Source organism: Stegostoma tigrinum, chromosome 15 (assembly GCF_030684315.1).
Source record: "Stegostoma tigrinum isolate sSteTig4 chromosome 15, sSteTig4.hap1, whole genome shotgun sequence".
Classification (NCBI taxonomy): domain Eukaryota; kingdom Metazoa; phylum Chordata; class Chondrichthyes; order Orectolobiformes; family Stegostomatidae; genus Stegostoma; species Stegostoma tigrinum.
This window is the reverse complement of record NC_081368.1, coordinates 61,112,833-61,135,114: the sequence shown is the minus strand read 5'-3', so window position 1 is coordinate 61,135,114 and position 22,282 is coordinate 61,112,833. Positions and strand designations below refer to the sequence as shown.

The following is a 22,282-nucleotide window of genomic DNA, read 5'->3' as shown; positions in this document are numbered from 1 at the left end:
ATTAGAAAAAACACTCTTTGCTGCATGACCCCCATTCCCTTCAGTGTTTGTACCCCCCTGCACCTGTGCAGCAAACAATGATCAGTTGTAAATGGATACATGTGTAAAATCTGGCGAATTGGTACATTGCCAATGCAGAAGTCAAGTTGACACTGTAGAAAATTCAAGCCCTGTTCTCCAAGAATACTGAAAGACATTATTTATGCAGTTTCAACACCTGTGGAAACAGCAGTGTTATCTTATGTGCAGCACCTTCTGTGCATGTGATTACACAGAAGAAAGCCTCGTGTGTGTGTCTGCATTATATGTGTATCCTGCAGTCACGATATAGCAAAAGGCTACACAGAGCTAACTGCTATAGACCAAGGATAGCTGGTACAAAGAATGGTGTTCATTTAATTGATTTTACTACATAAGCAAATCAATTTGTCAGGCAGATTCTTGCTGCTAACATTTGACACAAATGTGAAATGTTGCAAATAAGAATGGCAAAACTAGTCAAAATGGAAGGAGCCATCTTATGACAATACGAGGTTGCTACCTTGGCTTGCTTCTCAAAAGTGAAATTAGAAGCCAGTTGTTTTCTTAGGCAGTCCAAGAGTGGTATTGTACTGACCACGAATTGACAATCTTCCCTAGTCTTGGAGGAGGTGCCAAAAGACTTAAGAGTTGCAAATATCACACGTTCGTTCAACCAAGGTTGTAAGGAAAAAGTCCAGCAAGTTACATATCAGGCAATTTAAATTCAGTAATGGGGAATCTACTGGAAGCAATTATTCAGATAGAATTAGTAGTTACATTGAAAAATGTGAGTTCATTAGGAATCTAGCATGGAGTTATAAATGAGCAATCCTATTTAGCTAATGTATTCTTTGGGAGAGATAACAGAAGAGGCCAACAAGGGCAATGTTCTTGATGTGGTTATGTGGAATTTTAGAATGCATTTGACACTGTGCCGCACAACAGCTGATGGGCTGAAGGGCTTCTTCCGTGTTGTATGAATCAACAACTATATGACAGCTTATGGAATAAAAGGGACAGTAGCAGTATGAATTCAAAATCCACTGAGTGACAGGAAAGAGAATAATGGTCAATGGATTTTTTAAGGTGAGATGAAGATTTGTAGTGGAGTTGGAGTTTGGTGATGGGACACTTGCTTTTTTTCTGATATACATTAATAACATCAATAACTTGGTGTGCAAAGGACGATCTCATAGTTTGTGAATGTTATGAGACTTGGATGCGTTGTAAACTGTGAAAAGGACAGTGGTCGAACAACGAAAAGGACAGAGATATGTTGGTGAAGTGGATGGACAGAAGGCAATTGAAGTTAAATGCAGAGATGTGTGAGATGAGCTATTTTGTGAGGGAGAATGTGGAAAGACAATAAGAAATAAAGCTTACAATTCTAAAAAGGGGTACAGAGCTATCTGGGTCGACGTGCACAGATCATTGAAGTTGGCAGGAAGGTGGAAAGACTGAATAAGAAAGTTTACAGTATCCTTGGTTTAGTTAATAGGGCCACAGATTATTAAGAGGAAGGAGGTGATGCTGAACTTGAATAAGATGTGTTAGACCTCCACGTTGCAGGTGCCACACTAGCAAAGATATGAATGCGTTGGAGTGTGCAAGAGATTTGCAGGGATGAGAAACCTTCAGTTACTAGGATAGATTGGCAAGGTTGGGACTGTTTTTCTTGGAAAGAAAACTCAGAGGAGGTCTGTCAGAACTTTTCAAAATCATGACAAGGCTGGATGGCTTTGATAGCGAGGAAATGTTCTCACTTGTTAAAAGGATCCAGGACAATGAGGAACAGGCTTAAAGCAATTTCCAACAGAGCCAAATGATGTGAGAGAGAACTTTTTTCACACAGTGAGTGGATTGGATCTGAAAGTGTGGTGAAGAAAAGCTCAATTGAGGATTCAAGGAATCTTGTATCTATTTAAATGAACATCCAATGTACAACTGTGAGAGGGAAAGTCAGGAGAATAACGGCAAGTCAGGCTCTTTGAAGAACTAGTGTAGGCACAATGGACCAAATGGCCTCCTGCTGAGCCATAACATGTCTGTGAATCTGCAACTGTCAGAGTTTAGGCACAAAATCAGCTTTTTAGCCATAGATTGATGTGTGGCAGATTGGGGTCTGATGTGCTGGACAGAGGTAATTGTGCCTGATAAGTGGACACCAGATACAATTGAATGATTTGGAATGGCACCTGATGCTCCATTATCCTGACAGCTGCTATGTTTGGCAGTTTCCAGTTGACATGGCAATGATGAGGATCATCGATGATGACAATTCCTGTTTTAAAGGCAGCTTTCTCTGTTAACTACATAAAAGTGGTCACTCCAGTGACTACTAACAGCAGATGTTTCTATCCTTCAGTTGACGGTAGGCTGAGTGACATGAAGAAGAGTACAGTTTCTGACTTGCTCAACTTCCCTGCCCAGCAATGTGGAATTCACTCTTGGGCAATATCACCTGATTAACCTTTTGACGTACATCATTAATCTCTTTTAAGGAATGACACTTTAAGCCTGTGTTTATTGACTATGGAAGTCTCAAATGCACAGTCCCTTGATTTTATTCTCAGTCTTGCAGCCGGTTTTGCCCCATTCCACATTCATGTAACCTGTGTTGCCAAACCTGAAATTCAGCCTTCCCCATGCCTTCGCTGAGTCTAGGTGTGTCATTCCTAACCTGTGAGTTCATCTTTGTCTTTTACCTGCGCACTTCCCAGTCACAAACCCACAGCAGTTTCTGCCACACTCCCTCTACTGTACTTGTTTGCGGTCTCCTTTTATTCTCTCTCAACTTTTTTTTACCTGTTTTTTTTCCCCAGGTGGCTTTTTATCTTTCTTTTTCCTTGGCCTTTTTAAAATTCTCCTTGGTGTTCTCCTTGATTCAAAGAGGTCTGTTCAGTAACTCCAGGCCTTCTGATGTCACAGCTCAGTGTGAACCCTTCCCGTGAAGTCAGAAGAGGGTTCTTTAACCCTTGCAGTACTTAGCCAAGAGAGTCTGTTTGTTGCTGATGGGAATCAGATGTTTCCCAAAAACCTGTAATTGTTATATGTCAACTTCCAGGTAAAATACTTATCACAAACTGAATATTTACACTGTGGGCTGTGCCATAATATTTATAATATATATATTCAAATGAAAATATCCATGGGAAAGTAAAACATAAGGGCAATTTAGACAAGTTGTCTCAACTTGTACAATGTGGAAACGATGACCGAGTGGTATTTTTTTTCTCTGTAGAATCCCTACCGTGTGGAAACAGGCCCTTCAGCCCAACAACCCTATAACTCACCTAATCTACACATTCTTGAACACTACAGGCAATTTAACCTGGCCAATCCACCTAGTCTGCACATATCTGGACTGTGGGAGGAAACTGCAGCACCTGGAGGAAACCCACACAGACACAGGGAGAATGTGCAAACTCCACACAGACAGTTGCCCGAGGAGGAATTGAGCCCAGGCCCCTAGCACTGTGAGGCGACAGTGCTAACCACTCAGACACCGTGCCGCTCTGTTAATCCAGAGACCCAATAACATTCCGGGTACTGGGTTTGAATTTTGTCATAGCAGATGGTAGAATTTGAATTCAATAAAATATCTGGACTTAAGAATCTAAAGGTAACCATTATCGATTGTTGGAAAAACCCATCTGGTTCACGATTATACTTTAGGGAAGGAAACTACTATCCTTACCTAGTCTGGCCTACGTGTGACTCCAGACCCACAGTAATGTCGTTGACTCTAAACTGCCTGCTGGGATATTGGGGATGGGCAATAAATGCTGCCTGGCCAGTGACGCCCTCATCCCGTTAATGAACAAAGAAAAAAGCATTCATAGCAGAGCAAAGTTCCAGAAGCAGAGGGAAAGAACAGAGCTGAACCACGCATTTATTTTAAAGAACTGCTCAATTTTATCACCTATTGCTCTGTTTAATGTGGACAGCTTAAAAAAAAAAGTCAATTTACATTCCCATGCTGATATTAATCCTATGGCTTTCAAAGCACTGCTCCTCTAACTAGTCATTCTTACATGTCACCCTTATCGGGCTTGGGCTAACACAGATGCTCAAGCTTTAATGGTCAGAGAATAGAAGAGAATGACAAGTCTGTAGGCAACATTATGAAGGATGTAAAGAGAGTTTTATGGTGTGATTCAGATAACAAATGGGGTTAGAAGCAACTATAAGCTTCAGAGTGTTAAGGCCACCGAGACATCAGTAAAGTGTAATGGTGAGCATGTCAGACTTTCATTCCATGCCCATTTAGCCAGTGGGAAATACCAGTGGTACAATTAAATTATTGATTTTCTGCTTTCAAAATTTGTGTCTGAAGAGGGTATTTGGAAGTGGATCACCCACGGGTATGGTACCATTGCTCGCAGGTTAGCTACTAATAGTGGCAGAGTTAAAGCAGCACAAGTTGATGGATTAAATTTGGGCAAAGGCATGAATTCTCCAATTCTGCAGATACCGCAGATTGCAGTCTTGATGGTGACCCGCTTTGGTAACTTGTAAAATTGGGATATGGTTCCTACTGTGTAACTGGCAGCAATTGATCATGTTTGATGCTGAGTATTATCATGAGATGAAAGCATGTGTGTATAGATGGGAGCAGTATTGTGTTTACTGTTTTGACTACAGTGGAATTGCCAATTTTGTTGTCAGCCAGCCCATTGTGGATCAAACCTGCATCTATTTCAGGAACTCTGGCACATGGATTTATGTGCCTCCTTAATTTGGCTCTACTGTTCTGGTGAGATCTTGGCAGTATAACAGTGCAACAGTAAGTTCTTGTGATAATTCAGCTGTCATTCTGACCAGTTCACACTTCGCAGATATCATGTCCATCTCAGCAGCATCATCATCTTTCAAGTCTGGGATCTCTTCTAATAACTCTAAACACTCTGCAGTCCTCTACTTTGAGCTTCTTGTGCCTCCCCTGTTTTATTAATTTCACCGTTGATGACCATGCTTTCGGTTGCCCAGACCCTAAACTCTGGAATAAACGCACAGAATTAAGGATGTCGGAAATCTGAAACACAAACAGAAGTGCCAGAAAACACAACAGGTCCGTGGTGCTGCCAGACCTGCTGAGCTCCTCCATCACTATCTCTGCTTTTGTCTGGAAAATTCCCTCTCAGCTCTTCTCTGCCACATGACTTCTTTTAGATATACCTTTAAAAACCTGCCTCATTTTAACAAGTGTTTGGTTACCTATTTTAAACCCTAGCTCCTTGGTATCAAACTTTGTCGATGACGTTTCTGTGAAGCTTTGCTTTATATTGCTACATTCAAGGCCCTGTACATGCCAGTTGCTGTTTTAGTGCTTCTCACTACATTTCATTCTGATGAATCTGCTCCTCTTCCTATGTGGATTTGATTACCTCACCCAAAAGCTGATGCAAATTGAACGGCAGCTGGAGCTTGCACAGAGGAGTACTGTTAGAGCTGAAGAACTTCAGAAACAAAAAGGTTCACACACCTTCCTGGTAAGCCTACTTATGACCAGTCATTGCCTTGGAGAAATTTGTAGATATTTTCTAAGCAGCCTATTAGTACACACCTCTGGAGCAGGTGGGTTTCGAGCCCAGGGCCCCTGGCTCAGATATAGGGACGCTACCACTGTGCCACAAAAGCCTTTTAGTAATGTTTTACCCTTTCCCTGCTATCTTACCTTGTAATGATGAGCAGATTTGTCGGTATTTGATATTTTGTACTTACTCCAACTTTCTAAGGGACTGAAGGTGATAAGAGTTGAAGAACAATGTTGACATTTAAATTGAAAAGAAAACTCACACCTATTTCTCTAACAGAAGGAAGTATTGGAGGTGAGGGCATATTTTACTTTTGTTAGTAAAGTAGATGGCATCAGCGTAAGTTAAAACTTCTGTCCAGTTCATTAGTTTTAAGCGCCTTGTGGTATGTGTTAATGCCTCTTAGCCATTGATGAAGACTACCTATGGTATTCTAAGCATTTGTCAACAAAATGAACACCTAATCATACTATATTGTCTGTTCTAATGCTAGATTGGGAAGGGAAGATAGAATTATGTGGTACAAACAGGGATTTTGTGGCGTATTTTAACACATTTCTTGTCAGCACTTCATCAGAGAGCCATGGATGTTAGATGAACAGCAAGCGCTTTATGAAATGTCATTGTGATCAGTGTGTTTGAAAGTAGCCAGTCCTTTTCAGAGTCTTAACCAGCATTGATCTTTTCTTTAGCTTAAGTACACATGGTGCCCCCCCCCGCCCTAGAACCCTTATGAAATATAGCTGTTTAGACTTCTCAGCATTTTAATATTACATGTAATTAATTTCACATTTGCCTCTTCTCCATACGTAGCCTATTTCCAGTCACTTCTGGCAGATTTATAAGCCTGTAATCATCCTTGCAAAGTTCCTCAGCTTTGAACAATTCCTAGAACTCGGCGCAGCACAAAGCTACCACAACAATTGCTTGAGCTGCCTCAGTGATGACCGTGGTAATAACTGCCATCCATCTTCAGAACTGAAGCATAAGCAAGAACTATAGCAAAAGCACTGTCTTGAAGTTTTGCCTCCAGTTATAGAAGCAAGGACAGCAAAACAATGTTTTTGTTTTTTGTTAAATCTGTTCTGGGTGCTTGTAAGTCATTGTTATTGCAAAATGTTTAAAGTTGCAGGACCCAGTTGAATTCTAAGGTTTTTTTTATGCTACTGGATGAATTCCTTTAAGTGCAAAAAAAAAGTTTAGCTGATATAAGAATGTTGACTTAAGTGCTTTGGGACCACAGTAGCCAAAAATTTACTAACTTTGAAGAAATTAATTATCACTTTTTCAAATTTACTGGAAATGAGTTAGCAAATATAAGGCTTTCTCATCTTGAACACTTTCAGACATTTCTGTAATGGAGTTAATACTGGTAATCTGCTGGTCTGCACTTCAGTGGTAAGGGTTTCCAAAAGCAGGTAACCTTTCCAATGTCCTGAAGGACAGGGGCTCATTACTTAAAGCAGAAGTGTTAAAGCACTGATTTGCAGCCTGCCCCACTGAAGGGAGCTGGGGTAGTAGGCCCATTGTCAATGAATGTTCACTCAGGAAAAAATACCCTGTTACAATGTGGAATTTTCTCCCACAATTAAAATTAAAAGAGAACATAATGCTTTCACAACCTTGGGGTTTTCACTGAAAGCTTTCCGACCACTGTAGCAATACTAGATTGGCTGTTGTATCAGCTTAGATGATGTGCTTAGCTCTGTGGAGTCTCACCAGAGAATGTTTTGATTCACACTCAAGAATGCTACCAACAGAGGTATTGCTGGCAATTGCTGTCTCACCTGAAAGTAACCCGCAAAGTTCATGGGATGGATTTTCAGTGCGAGGGTTGTTATATTTCTCTCTCCACTTGTAGCATGGTGGCAGTCCGTCAACAGCTCATTCTTCCCACATGCCCAAAAAAGGATCAAGTGCAAGGCTAGAACTGACACTGTGCCAGTACTGGAAAATGTTTCCAGTTTTCTGATAAGGATTCTGATTCCATTCTTCAGTGAACTCCTGCGCTATTCTAGTGTATCCGCTTCCTTTTCTGTTTGCTAACCTAGTGCTTTGGATTCTTTTTCGAGCCACCTGGAGAACATTGACAGGATCTACTTGGATGCTTGATTTATGTCCATCTCGACTTTTAAGCTGAATTTTTGGAGCTCTGGTGATGGTGGGCCTGGAGGTGGGCAGGGCCTGATGATTATAAGGCCACTGGCATGCAGGACCTCTGAAGGCAATGGTGTTGATGACCAGTTTTCTTAGGAAAAGCTAGCTAAGCAGGGCCTATTAGAGATCAACGGTATCGCGACCATGGTTGAGGTTTGCAGATGAAATGCTTGGAGACAGGCATTCAATAAGGCACACCAGGATACAAGTGCTCTGGGAAGGCCCACCTGACATTTATGTGTAGCATAGATGACATCAACAGTGTGTCATAGGGTTATACAGCATGGAGACAGACCCTTCAGTCCAACTTGGCCACGCTGACCAGATATCCAAAACTGATCTAGCCCCATTTTCCAGCATTTGACCCATTTCCCTCCAAACGCTTCCCATTTACGTACCCATCCAGTTAGCCTTTTGAATGTTGTTATTCTGCGAGCCTCCATTGCTTCCTCTGGCAGTTTCCTCCATACCCATACCGCCCTCTGTGTGAAAATGTTTCCCCTCAGGTCCCTTTTAAATCCCTCCCCACTTACCTTAAACTTATGCCCTCTAGTTTTGGACTCCCCTACCTTGGGGAAAAATACGCCCTTGTCTGTGGCCCTCATGGTTTTATAAAAGGTCACCCTCAGCCTCTGGCACTCCAGGGAAAATAGCCCCAGCATACTCGGCCTCTCTCTATAAGCTCAGACCCTTCAAATTTGGCAGTGTCCCTTTCTGTTTTCAATGAAAAGAGGCTGTGGGGCCTCTCTCTGTTGAAGCTACCGTTACTGACTTTGTCATTTCAGCTAAGAACTGCTCAGAGGTTGGAAAACCTCTAAGTTTCTGATTCAATTAGGGAACAGTGTCTGCCCCAGATGGTACCCCAGTACCCTCATTGTTGCTGATTAGTGACCACTTGTAGCCCACGGTGGATCTAGAACCCAAAAACAACGTCTTCTCCCATTTCCTATGCATGGATTAAAATTTTAGGCTTATATTGTGTAGAGATCAAATACAAAGGAGCTGCATGGTCAGTATCCTGGCGTGATTTGTTTCCAGTACATGATTTGATACTTTCTTTTAAATCCTAAGAAGCTCATCTATTTATTTTAATTTGTTCTTGGGATATGGGCATCACTGACATGACCAGCATTTTCATATTGCCTATCCCTAGTTGCCCTCGAGCAGGTGGCGGTGGGTGGCTTCTTGAACTGCTACAGTCCGAGGGCAGCAGGTACTTTCACAGTGCTGTTTGGAAGGGAATTCCAGGATTTTGAACCCAGTGACAGTGAAAGAATGATGAAACATTTCGAAGTCAGGATGGCGAGCAGCTCGGAGGGGAACCTTCAGGATGGCTGTATTCCCATGTATCTACCGCTGCAGTCCTTCTTAATGCTAAAGGTTGTGGGTTTGGAAGGGCTTTCAGGAGAAGTGTTCACAAGTTGCTGCAGATGATACACACAGCTGCTGCTGTGCCTGGATGTAGATGGGGTATCAGTCGTGTTGGCTGCTTTGTCCTGGATAGGGCGAAGCCTTTTGAGTGTTGTTGGAGTGACACCCATCTGGACAAGTGGAGAGTATTCCATTACACTCCTTACTTCAACTTTGGGTAGACTGCGGATGTGCAACGAGGAACAGGAAGCGAGTTATTCACCACAGAATTCCTAGTATCTGGCTTGTTGTTATAACCACAGATTTTATGTGGGTAGACCATTTCAATTTTTTGGTGTTGGTATTTCACAGTGTTGATACTGGAGATTCAGCAATGGCAATTCCGAAGGATGATGGTACGATTCTTTTTTGTTTTGGAGGTGCTCACTGACTGGCACTTGTAGAGTGTGAATGCTACTGTCCATTTACCAGCCAAAGCATGGATATTGTCCAGGTCTTGCTGCATTTGGGCACTGATAGCTACGGTATCTGAGGAGTTGTGAATGATGCTGAACATTGTTCAGTTATCAGTTAAGAGCTCCATTTCTGACCTTGTAATGGAGGGAAAATCATTGATGAAACAGCTGAAGATGGCTGGGCCTGGAACACCACCCTGAGGAACTCCTGTAGACATGTCCTGGAGCTAAGATAATTCACCTCCACAGCGTCAACCATCTACCCTTGTGCTAGACAAGGTTCTAATCAGCAGAGAGTTTTCCCCAATTCCCACTGACTCCAGTTTTACTAGGGCACATTAATGCAATACTTGGTCAAATAATGCCTCGGTGCCAAAGGCAGTCACTCTGTCTCCTGATCTCTGGAGTTCAGGTCTTTGCACCAAAACTGTAATCAGGTCAGGAGTTGACTAGCCATGGCACCATCAGTGGGGGAATCAGGTTTATTTGGAAGTGCTGGTGATAGTACTGTCAACAACCTTGTCCATCACTTTGCTAGTTGACCAGAGGGCTTTCTCCTGCTTTTTTGAATAGGAAATGCCTGGAAGATTTTACACATTGTTAGGAAAATGCTAGTTTCATAGCTGTAGTAGAAAAATTTGTCTAGGGATGCAGTTAATTCTGGAGGACTAGTCTTCAGTATTATTGCTGGAATGTCGTCAGGGTCCATAACTTTTGCAGTACCCAGTACCATCAGCCATTTCTTGATATCACAGTGAGTGCATATAATCAGTTGATGACTAGCGTTTAGCCCATGCAAGTTGCATCCTATTACCTTGAAGTATTCCTGCTCTGTGGCTTCACCAATTGACACTTCATTTTTAAATAAGTCTGCTTCTGGCCTTGGCATACCCTGGCACATTTCTTGAACTAGGCTCAGTTTGCAAGCTTGATGGTAATGGTAGAGTGGGGAAAATGCCAGGCTATAATGTTTTAGATGAGGATTGAAGAGAACGTTGCTGCTGATGGTATCCATGAGGTGCTGTGGACCCAGTTTTCAGTAGCTAGTTCTGATCACATTTTATCCAGTGTAGCTTGGAGAAGGGTATCCTCACTAAAGATGGGAACTTAGTCTCCACAACGTCTGTGCGCTGGTTATGCTTACCAATCATGTAATGGATAGATTTATCTGTAACAGTTAGATTGATAAGGACATGATCAAACAAGGTATTCCTTCTTATTGGTTCCCTCCCCATTTGCTACAAATGCTATCAAATATTCCTGCTGTCCTTCCAGACCTGCTGCCTCATTAGAGAGAGGCAACTGGTGGTTCTTTAACCTGAGCGTCACCACACTTGAGGTGAGGGGAAGAGGTTGAGAAGGAAAATCCTTCATGATAATCCCAGCTGCTGTGGGAGTTGAACCCTTAGTACTGGCACTGCATTGCAAATCAACCATCTAGCTAACCACCCCACAACAGCAGCAGCATTCATATTGAGCTATTAATGGAGAAGAAAACTTCATCAAAGCTGAATCAAAATGGCCTGAATGCTGATGCCTTGGCATGAACTGTGGAGTCTTTGAATCGTACGTTTTATCATACTTAGTGCTGAAAGAAGGCAGTTGGCAGCGTTAGTGAGGATTTGTCTCTTTCATCGTTCTTAACCGTCTGTACCTTTCGCTTCTGAAGAATGTGCAAGTTCAGTATTGGTAGAGTTATCAAGAAACATTGGGATCTGTTCCCTCATTTCCATCATTACTTGGTCAGATGTTCAGCAGAAAATCTATTTGCACTCAGGCTGGGCTTTCCCTCTGCAACACTGGCTCCATCAGAGCCATTTGGCCAGAGAAGCTTCCAGGGAGTTCCCACCCTTGAGCTTTATGCACCCATAACAAATCTGTCAGAAAAGAATAACTGTATAACAGCTAGAAAGGGTCACCCCTTGAAAGTTTGAGTGTAACTAGATTATGGGAGAAATTTCTGCATGAGTGTTAACTGACAATGTTCTTTATGATGCAGAGTTTTCATGTTGTAGAGATGCTGCTTTTGTCCTGCCAACGCGTTAAGGTCATTTTTTTTTAACCTGGCATTCAGCCTGCATGATAATGGACATGATATGGCAGTGTGCTGTAGCTGTCCAAAAATTGGCAGCGTGTTTGAGAATGTTAGAGCAGAAACAACGCATGTACTGGAATTGGAGGTTTGATATTGAGACATGAATGCAGTACAGAGTAAGATTGCAGCAATGTCTTGAGGGCCACATTCCTGCTGTAACTTTGAGCACCCTGTATTTATGGCATCATCATCTCTTCACAATGAGTGCTAAAAACAAACTGCACAACAATGGTGTGCAACCATGCTTCAAGAAGGATCACAACCATCTCTCACCAATGGTTAGAGACACAGCTGGTTATGTATAGCTTGAGGGTAACCAGTTCACAAGTGTGGGATAAGGTGAGGTAAAGCCTCCATGTACTCTCTCGGTGGTCCGGGAATTGTCGGCTTTATGCTACATTATGCTCTAATCATTTAGTCAATTGAGCTAATCGGTTCCCAGGCACACGATGGGAAAGCAGACTTGTCATTCCCCCATTAAAGAGCAAAGTAATATCATAATGTATTTTCGTTTGCATTCCTATCAAAATATTTTATGGAATAGTATGAAAATTCTGAGCCAGGTTCAATGTAATGTAATCAAATTGCACAGAATCCTCCTTTTATTTATCTAGTGACTGTTTTGCCATGGTGACCAAGTTGGTAATAAGGTCAAAAATCACACGACACCAGATTATAGTCAGAGATAATGGGAACTGAAGATGCTGGAGAATCCAAGATAACAAAGTGTGAAGCTGGATAAAGGGTCTGATGAAGGGTCTAGGCCCGAGACGTCAGCTTTTGTGCTCCTGAGATGCTGCTTGGCCTGCTGTGTTCATCCAGCTTCACACTTTGGTAACCAGGTTATAGTCCACAGGTTTACTTGAAATCACAAGCCTTTGAAGCGCTGCCCCTTCATCAGGTGATGTGAAGAGAGACCCCAGGCACAGACTTTGTAACCAGAGAGATCAAAATATCATACAAATGGTGTGAGTGGAGTGTCAACAGGCCAAATAATAGGACTCTGCAAGTGATTAAAAGTGTCAGACGGTGTGGGTAAAGTGTTACCTGTTGAATAACAAGTGAAGGGATCACTTACAATCTGATTAATTGAGGCAGAGAGATAACTATTAAAAATACTTTTTAAAAAGTGTTTCTGTAGACAAATCAAATGACTGGAATAACATGCTAGTATCAGAGTCACATGTGGATCTCTGTAATAGGCTGATTGAGTTGCCAGTGCAGACCCACACCAATTATGATCCAACTTGCTGCTGGCATTTATATACAATGAGGTGCTTTCCACGTCATTTTTCCTGTTAGTTTAAGGTGCAACATTTGTTGATTCTGAAGGTGTCTGCAGTATTAACACATTTAACCACACTAAAAGGAAAGTAATTTTGAAAATATCTCCAGGTCTGAGAGTCTGGGTGGGGTAATTTGTTTTGGTTCGTTTTGAGTTTGCCCACTCAAAGCTGTTACACATGGATAAGCAACAATTAAATTTGCTTTCACTGACACACAAGATTTGTGTACTATGCTACATGAGCCCTCACTAAAATGACAATGCAAATAAGGTCGGAAGGAGTTAAAGAGCTTATTGGCACCCGTTAGTTTCTTCCTAACTTAGACTAACGTTTATAGAGTGGAGAAATATGTTTACCGGAAGGAATGCTGTTTACGTGGACTTATCCTGTCAATACTTGAAAGTGTTGATTCATTTCTGTGAAATGGCTCCACAGGTGCTAGCTCCTGTTTTCCCCCAGTTGACTATTTTTAACAAGTTGACTCTTTCTGGAGAGTTATTTGGTGGAAGGGACCATTCCAACTGGAAGCAGCCTTATTCTGACCCAGTGTCAATACATACTTCCTCCATCAGAGGATACTTCTAAATAATTTTATTAGGATCCATAGATGATTGTCAGGTTACATGATAGCTAAAGACAAGGAAAGACATTTGGTTTATTCAACCCAGAGAGGTCTGAATCTCAGCTGTTTGTAATATCCATGTATATTTTTAACAAAATCCAGAATGTTCTATTTCCAACACTTCAGCTTGAGGCCTGTTCCACAGATGTGTTTGTTTTCTCTGTTGCGTACACGCCACCCTTGATATGCATCTCACTGTTCTCTAATCCTGTCTTGTAGTCAGAAGCCAGACCCCAATTAATTGCCTCTTTCAATTCTTCATCACCACCTTGATGTTTTCTCTATTCCTAAGGATGTGTTGGATCATGGGGAAAATCTCCTGCTACCTTTATCTGCTCTTCACATGACAGGACCAGTCTTTGTCACTGCAGGAGGCATCACAGACCACATTTACCTCACTATGCACACTTTGCACTAGAATGTAGTGGACAATGATTAATTACTGAAAACCCCCACATCAACCAACCGATCAAACCAGGGCTACTGGGTTAAATTCACGACCTTTAAAGACAATGTTGCCATAGACCTAGCGGACCAAAGGCTGCTCTTTGACGACTGTTGGCGGTTTGACCCGAGGGTTAATGTGCCTCAGGTCAGGGGAGGGGTTGAGAAGGAGAATCCTTCATGGTAACCTCAGCCACCGCAGGACTTGAACTCACGTTGTTGGCATCACTGTGCGTTGCAAACCAGCCGTCCAGCTAACTGACCCCTTCCAGCACAAGCCATCTCGACTACTGAGGCCAACCATTATTAAACAGACCAGGAATCTAAACAGGGCTTTCTTCATGTTTTTCAGCCAGTTAATTATTCCAATGTGGGGAGATGGGGGAAAGAAGATAGTCTACAAAGTTTACAGCAATTATTGTGTGTGTGTGTGTGTTTTTGTTTTTGTGTGTTTTTGAATGTGTCCAAATTTTTTTAGAAGAGGGGTTCAGCTAGGCTGTTGTTTTGCTGAGCTGCAGTTGCAAATTTGACTGTAGGAACAGTGTAAAAATGTGGAGGCCCGTGACAAACTGCATTTCCCATTATGAGTCATAATTAGGATCAGATGACCGATTTGTGTAATTCTGTGTTTCACAATGCAGCATTAACTGCAGAACATCTATGTTTTTATTTCTCAGGGGAGATTCTGTAGCCCTTTTTATCATTTCTAAATTTGTTGTTTCCTCAGATTGCTTGTCCATCCTTCTTGTTCCCTGGTGAAGGTGCTGCTGCTTAGCTGGTTCACAGCTTATTTGGCACCAATTGCGCTTTCACAGGCCCATTCGCCATTTGACAAACCTTGGTGCAAAGGAGCTGACTCTGAATACTGATTGACTATTCTGCCATGGGGGCTGGGGTGAGGAGTTCACAGTCTTTTATCACATGCTTTTATGTCACATTTTGAGTTTAGGTTCTTTCCAGAAGAGTTGAGGGAAAAAAACAAATTCAAAGACTGTCTTCAGGCTTATACTTCCAAGTACCACAGTTTTATTTTATGTTGAAATTAATTACATGTAAATAGGGTAGGTAACCTGTTTCAGAGATAATAGGAACTGCAGATGTTGGAGAATCTGAGATAACAAGGTGTAGAGCTAGATGGACACAGCAGGCCAAGCAGCATCAGAGGAGCAGGAAGGCTGACATTTTGGTCCTAGACATTTTTTTTCTGAAAAATGGTCTTGGCCCAAGACGTCCACTGTTCATCTTGATGTGATCAAGTCCATTTGCTCCCAATGTTTCATCCAGAAGGTAGAGAGTTCTCATGTAGCCAGCTGTCGTTTCTTCCAGAGTGCAGTGTGTTCTAGCTCAGCCTACACTGTGGTATTCATAATCAGTGATATTCAGCTCTATGATAGCTTCAGGAGCCTAATCCTCCTGCACAAAATTCACAACTGAGCTCAATTCCGCTCCTCACTCAATACTTTCCATTTAAATCCAGAAGTGCAGAATTCTAACTTAACTTTACACAAATCTGTAATTTCTTTTTTGGTCTGTAATTTCTTGGCACCTTATTGAGCAAATATGCCGAGTGGTAGATTGAGACTTGCCGTCATCCAATTAACCAAAGGGCTGAAAGGATTAATTCAAGACTCGCATTTATCTAGCCCCTTTCAAGGCTTCAGGTTAACTCAAAATGCTTTCTGGCCACTCACTCCTTTTTGAAGTGCAGTTATTGTTCTAAACAGAGGAAGCCAAAACAGTAATTGCAGAGTAAGATGCCACATGCAGTATAGAGCATGGAAACAGACCCTTCAGTCCAACTCATCCATGCCGACCAGATATCCCAAAGTAATAGTCCCACTTGCCAGCATTTGGCCCGTATCCCTCTAAACACTTCATATTCATGTACCCGTCCAATTGCCTTTTAAACATTGTAATTGTACCTGCCTCTACCTACCTTCCTCTGGCATACACTCACCATCCTCTGCCTGAAAAAGTTGCCCCTTAGGTCCCTTTTACATCCTTACCCTCTCACCTCAAACCTATGCCCCCTAGATTTGGACTCCCCCTGCCCTGGGTAAAAGACCTTAACTGTTCACCCTATTCATGCCCTTGTGATTGTATAAACTTCAGTAAGGTCACCCCTTGGCCTCTGATGCTGCAGGGAAAATAGCTGCAACCTATTTAGTCTCTCCCTCTAGCTCTGACCCTCCAAACCTGGCAACATTCTTGGAAATCTTCCTTGAACCCCTTCAAGTTTCACAACATCCTTCCCTATAGCAGGGAGACCAGAATTGCACACAGTATTCCAAAAGTGGCTAAACCAATGTCCTGTACAGCTGCAACTTGACCTCCCAACTCCTATACTCAATGCACCGACCCATAAAGGCAAGCAAACGCCTTCTCCACTATCCTGCCTACCTGCCTCTCCAGTTTCAACGAACTATGAATCTGCACTCCGAGATCTGTTTGTTCAGCAATACTCCCCAGGAGCTCACCATTAAATATGAGTGCAGCCCTGATTTGCCTTTCCAAAATGCAGCATCTCTCATTTATCTAAATTAAACTTCGTCCGCCAGTCCTCGGTCCACAGGCCCATCTGATCAGAGTCCCTGTTGTACTCTGAGGTAACCTCCTTGGCTGTCCACTACACCTCCAATTTTGGAGCCATCTGTGAACGTACTAACCATACCACCCATGTCTTAGTACTTGACCTACATCAGGTTTCAAGTGATCGACTGTGATAGGCAGGGGCACAGACAGACGTTCCTGCGGCCAGCAGCGAGACATCAGAATGGTGTGATGCCTCCCTGGTGCAGGATCAACGATATCTCGGAGACAGTGCAGAATATTCTCAAAGCGGAGTGGGACCAGCAGGAGGTCATTGTACACATTGGAACTTACAGGACACAGGAAGGGAAAAGGACGAGGTTCTGAGGAGAGAATATAGGGAATTAAGGAGGAATTTAAAAAATAGGTGCTTGAGGTTAGTAATATCTGGATTACTCCCAGTGCCACAAGCCAGCGAGGGTAGGAATAGGAGGATAGAGTAGATGAATGCGTGGATGAGAAGCTGGTGCAGGGGAGAAGGATTCACCGTTTTGGATCATTGGAATGTCTTCTGGGGTAGAAGTGACCTGTATAAGGAGGATGAATTGCACCTGAAATGGAAGGGGACTAATATACTGGCAGGAAGACTTGCTAGAGCTGCTCAGGAGGATTTAAACTACTATGGGGGGTTACCCAGGGAGATAGTGAGAAAAAGAAATCAGCCCGAGACTGGTGCAGTTGGGAAAAGGAGCAAGTGAGCTATGTGATAATGATCAGATAATCTGTTTTACGAATGTCAATGGAGAAATAAGTACTGGCCAATTCAACTGTTCTTTCTTCAAAATAGTGCCATGGTATGTTTATAAACCCACAAAAACAAGAGAGTTGTGGAGCCTAGGTCATCTCAGAAACCATTTGTTTTTGAAAATGCAGCACTTGTTCAGTACTGCTGTTGAAGCGTTAGCCTGGTCTATGTTCTCAAACCAAATAAAAACCAAAATATCTGCGAATGCAGTAATCAGAAACAGAGGTTGCCTGGAAAAGCCAAGCAGGTCTGGCAGCATCTGTGAAGAGAAATCAGAGTTAACGTCTTGAGTCTGGTGACCCTTCCTCACATGGTCTCAAACCTCTGGAATGGGACTTGAACTCTCAGCCATCTGACTTAGAAGTAGTAGGCTGTCCTTTGAACTATGATTAGATGGGATAATTGGAAATTTGTGTACCGAGAAATCTGAGAGTCACTTCTTTGAGCTGCAATTTTGACAGGGTTACACAGAATAGACAATACTGTACTTTTCACAAGCCCATGTCACTCCAAATAAAAATTCACAACATGGCCGCATTCCAGAAGTTGCAGGATTTTAATTCTCCCCTAACTCATTGCTACCTCAGAATCCACATGCCAACCCAAAGCTGCGAACAAATATTTAGTGGAACTGTATGACCCTGTAATATTGTGGGAAAGATTTTCTCCCTTGTATATGATTGGGAGTGATGTTGGCATGGTCTAATTTCACATAGAACGTAGAGAGAAGAAATAACCTTTTAATGACCACATTGTTGAATTAATAAAGGAGAATGTGCGATTGGCAGAAAAGTCAGTTTGGATAATGGTGGAGTTAATAACACCCCACAAAATCACTTGTGAGGAGAAACCCATTGCTATAATGGTGGAACCACTGAGACCCTTCTATGATTCAGTTGCAGGAAAATATAGCAAACTATTATTGGTGTAATTTGTATAAGCCATTTCTCTTGAATTTTCTGGAATTATGATGATCCATCTTCAGATTACGAAGGAAATAAGCAGGCAGTTTTATAATCATTCTCCACGCTAATGCTGAACATTTCTGGGATTTGACAGTAATGCGTCAGGGTTTGATTGTCTTTAGGGGCTTAGCTTCTTTGCTTGGTGATCAACTTATTAATATTGTTACTGTTCGTATCTTTAAATGTCAAACTTGTAGACTTTTTTTTAAACAAATAAAAGATCAGAAGTAAGTCAGTACTGTAAGATGTCAGCCTGTAAGGTGACCCTCAGAGCCTTGAATTATCCTTCCGTGTCAACTTAGACATCAAGTACTGTAGAGAAGTGATGCACCAGTAGGAGTGCACGTGATTACATTTTGAAATGTTACCTGCCTCCGATGGAAGGTTAGGTGTACCTTAAAATTCTGTGCACCTATCTAACATTGGCCATGCCATCTGTTTTGTTCCTTTTCTCGCAGTTATAAGAAAAGGTAAGAAAAATATGCACTTGTGTGGCGAAGACTTGAGATGACTGCTAATGCAAGTGTAACATGCCATGGCTATAAAGGAGGTTGACTAAACACTAAGTATATACAACAACATGACTTTTAGGAGGTGCGGGGGTGGAAAAATGAACTTGACTTATGTGCTGCAACATATGGTACGAAATGTGTTTCAATACTTGCAGCATTGAAGCATGACAGTTTATAATAAGTGAAGTTGTATGGTAAGGTTCCTGCAACAAAGGTAGATATATACCAGGAAAAAAAATTAGTTCTTTTGAAAATAATTCTGTCAGTCAGCCTTAGATAAGTTTGCATATCTGAGGGACGGTAGGATTAGACCTGTAATGTAATGTATTTGCACTGTTAATCTTGTCCATTTCTTTCTTATTCCTTGATGCCGTCTTCACTAACAGAGATTTGACGTTCAGGGCCATGCAGTTTCAGATTTTGTGGGACTTTCCAAATGCTCACTGTATAAATATTTTAAATTACTTTGCAATTCACCATGATTGCCAATCTGTTTTGATTGCAAATATTGTTAGTTTTCATCTATGTGCCCTCACGGTATACATAGTTGAAAACATCGAAAAGGCATTTTTCATGTGCTGTGAATCATCAGAGATTTTAAAAAAAGACTTTTGCTGTATCTTTTGGTAACCTAAGGGCCATCATTATTGAGCATGAGCCCCACAAGAGAATATGATGTAGAACAAATCTCGTCAGAAATCCATTGGCAATTGATTTCTTTTTCAATTTTCTTGTAGTAGATTGAGGGGTTAGGAAGAATATTTTGATGTTATGTATATCAGGATGACAAGATTATGTGGGGAGCTAAAGAGTTCATTTACAATGCTGAAAAGTCGATGGCTTGTTTCTATGTCAATAGGGTTAGCCACTTCTGCACCCATTCTAATAGTGTTCAACAGCAGAACAAATTGGTAGCATGGAATCAGTTGAACCCTATTTTCCAGATGATTTTAAACTAATGTGGAAAATCAGAATCACTATAAACTTGCAGCACAAAAGTTAGGCTACTAAAATGTCCATTACATTTACTCCTACAGCTTGCTGCTTCATGCCTTGTTGTCTTTATCTCCCAGTCATTTAAAGAAATATACTTTTCAATTTAACAGTGAACTTTTTTTCTGCAAAAACCTTTTTATTTCTGTTAGAGCAGCTGACTTGCTGTCACAAATCCTGAATAGAAATAGGGGGTCAGTTTAAAATTTGATACAGAATGCCACCTCCTGTGGACAGTCTCCGTCTAGATGTTATTAAGTGGTTTGTGAAACATTTATCAGGGAGTTTGGCTATACCAATGCAGTGAAGCCAAGATTAAAACCCCCATTACTAGCACCCCGCAAATCCCCCAGTATTGGCAAAACAATCGGCTTGGTATCGACTAGTGCTACACTGCCATCAACAGGTCTACCTAAGTGGTATTTACCATGGTGCTATCCTTCCTTTAGTTCTACAGCAAAAGAAACTCTTTGCTAACCACCTTCCTCAAGCCTTGATCGCTTTGCCTAGTTCATTCGCTTGACACTTATAAAGATACCATGTCGGCCAACACTCAGAACAAGTTGTGGAAGTTTCCTTTGTCTGCAATTTCTGTCAAGGCATGAATGCATTTAAAGCAATTGCCATAAATTGTACCTTATTTGCTTCAAGGGCTTTTAGCTTTGCCTTGAACTGAGATGCCCCCTAGTGTAATTCACATCAGTTTAAAGGACTCATCTACAATACATGGTGTGTATGCACAATGAGCTCCCTTTTGAGATCCTGGAGAACAGTGTGCAACAACATTTCACAAGTTTAGACCCCTAAATGAATCAACTTTGTGCTTAATACAGAATTGTCTTTCTGCCTTTATTAAAGGCTTACAGAGGTTGGAAAATTTGGAATTATAAAGCTGCACTCCAGTCGTGTCCTTTATAAGATTTCTTCCTGTATAACTTTGCACGTTGTTTTATTTACTTTCTTTCAGCTATTTCTCATGAAACTACGTATTGCTCACCATAAGCCAGCCAAAGACCCATTCAGTTACCAGGCATCTGCCAAACTCTGGCTACTGAATCCATATACAAGTGCATCAAAGTATCAGTGATGTACTCAGAACTCTGTCTTCTTGCATCCCCTGTGAAAGTGTAAGATCTGTGCTTGACACCTCTCTCTCAAGAGTTTGATGCAATTGGCAAGTCCCCAAGTTTAGAACCATTTTTGCAAATCCACATCTTCTGTGTGTCTGCACAGTGCTGCTATATTATTCACGGTCATTCCAATTAATGAATAAGACCCCTTTTCAAAACAATAAAATCAGTGGTTCTGCATTTGCCTGAAACAAAGATGTAACAAAACTCTAGGAGACATACTGAACCAACAAATCATGCAGACGTATTTATACTTCAGGTCTATCTGATTTCGGATCATGCCACTTGCATTATTGGGGGCTTGATTCTCTTAGTTTGGGGAACCCATTGGGACCAGATTTACTGGAAAGCCTGTCCTGTACCAGTAACTGGGCTGCCTGATCTTTGTGTACCAGCGTCACTAGCTCAAATGCTTGGAATAAATATTAACCTTTCTTCTCAATCTTTGTGACCAGTGATGTGACAGCTTCCAGACTAACGTATCCTTTATGCTTTACTTTTCAGATCTAATTCATGATGTTTCAAGAACCTACGTTCTCCGTGAGAGTGTAATCGAGGGTTAGTACCAGAGAAGGTTGTCTACTGTCTGCGCATCATCGTCATACCCTGTGATGTATGTGCAGTTCTGATAGAGCCTTTGATGCGTGCTTGGTCACCTTGAAGTCATTGAAACCAACAAGACTCTGTTATTTCTCCACACTGACAACCTCCTGAATCTCAAAGCAGCGTTCCTTCCTATAAGCGTTGAGAAAGTCTCTTTTACCCTGATTCTGGAGAGCTGCTGGAGGCCTTTCTCTGAGAGTCATGGCTGCTGCAGTCCAACAAACTGAGTTGGTATTTGAATTTGCTAGCAACGGAATGGATGACGCACATCAGGTATGTCCATGTGCTTAAAGTATAGCTTACTGTCAGGTAGGTCACAGAGGAACCACTTTAGTCAAAGTTCTTATGTACTGAATTGATGAATTGCATTGGAGAGCCCAAGTCATCACATGAAATGACACTAGGTGAAAACAAATTTGGTTGTAACTATTCAGGGTGGCCCCGAGAGTCTGAGGCTGTGACTACTTCACAGAAATAAGGGTTAAAAGTTCATTTGTTATGTTGCCAATCCTTTGACATTTACTTTTATGGCAACTTCAGTAGATTTCAACCAATTTACTTCAGTTTTCTTTCATCGCACACGGGCATTCCATCAAAAATTAACAATATACTAATTCATACGTGAAGGCGCCATAATTTTTTTTAAAAATCCTGTCACTATCGTGACCAAAGCTCAAAATGTCACTTTCTCACCTTAAATAATAAAAAACAGTGTGTTTTGTAGTGAAGAAATCATTCTTTAATATTACAAAACTGA

At 41.7% G+C, this 22,282-nt stretch overlaps 1 protein-coding gene across 9 annotated transcripts in view; it reads left to right on the top strand.

Moving 5' to 3' along the window:
- Positions 1-22,282, top strand: part of elf1 (E74-like ETS transcription factor 1) — a 263,652-nt gene that overhangs the window by 193,392 nt on the left and 47,978 nt on the right. For all 9 annotated transcript variants that reach the window (XM_048544403.2, XM_048544400.2, XM_059651490.1 and 6 more), the window contains one exon: positions 21,427-21,798. In XM_048544403.2, coding sequence (XP_048400360.1) covers positions 21,727-21,798 — 72 coding nt within the window. In that variant the 5' untranslated portion in view covers positions 21,427-21,726. The remainder of the gene's footprint in view (positions 1-21,426; positions 21,799-22,282) is intronic.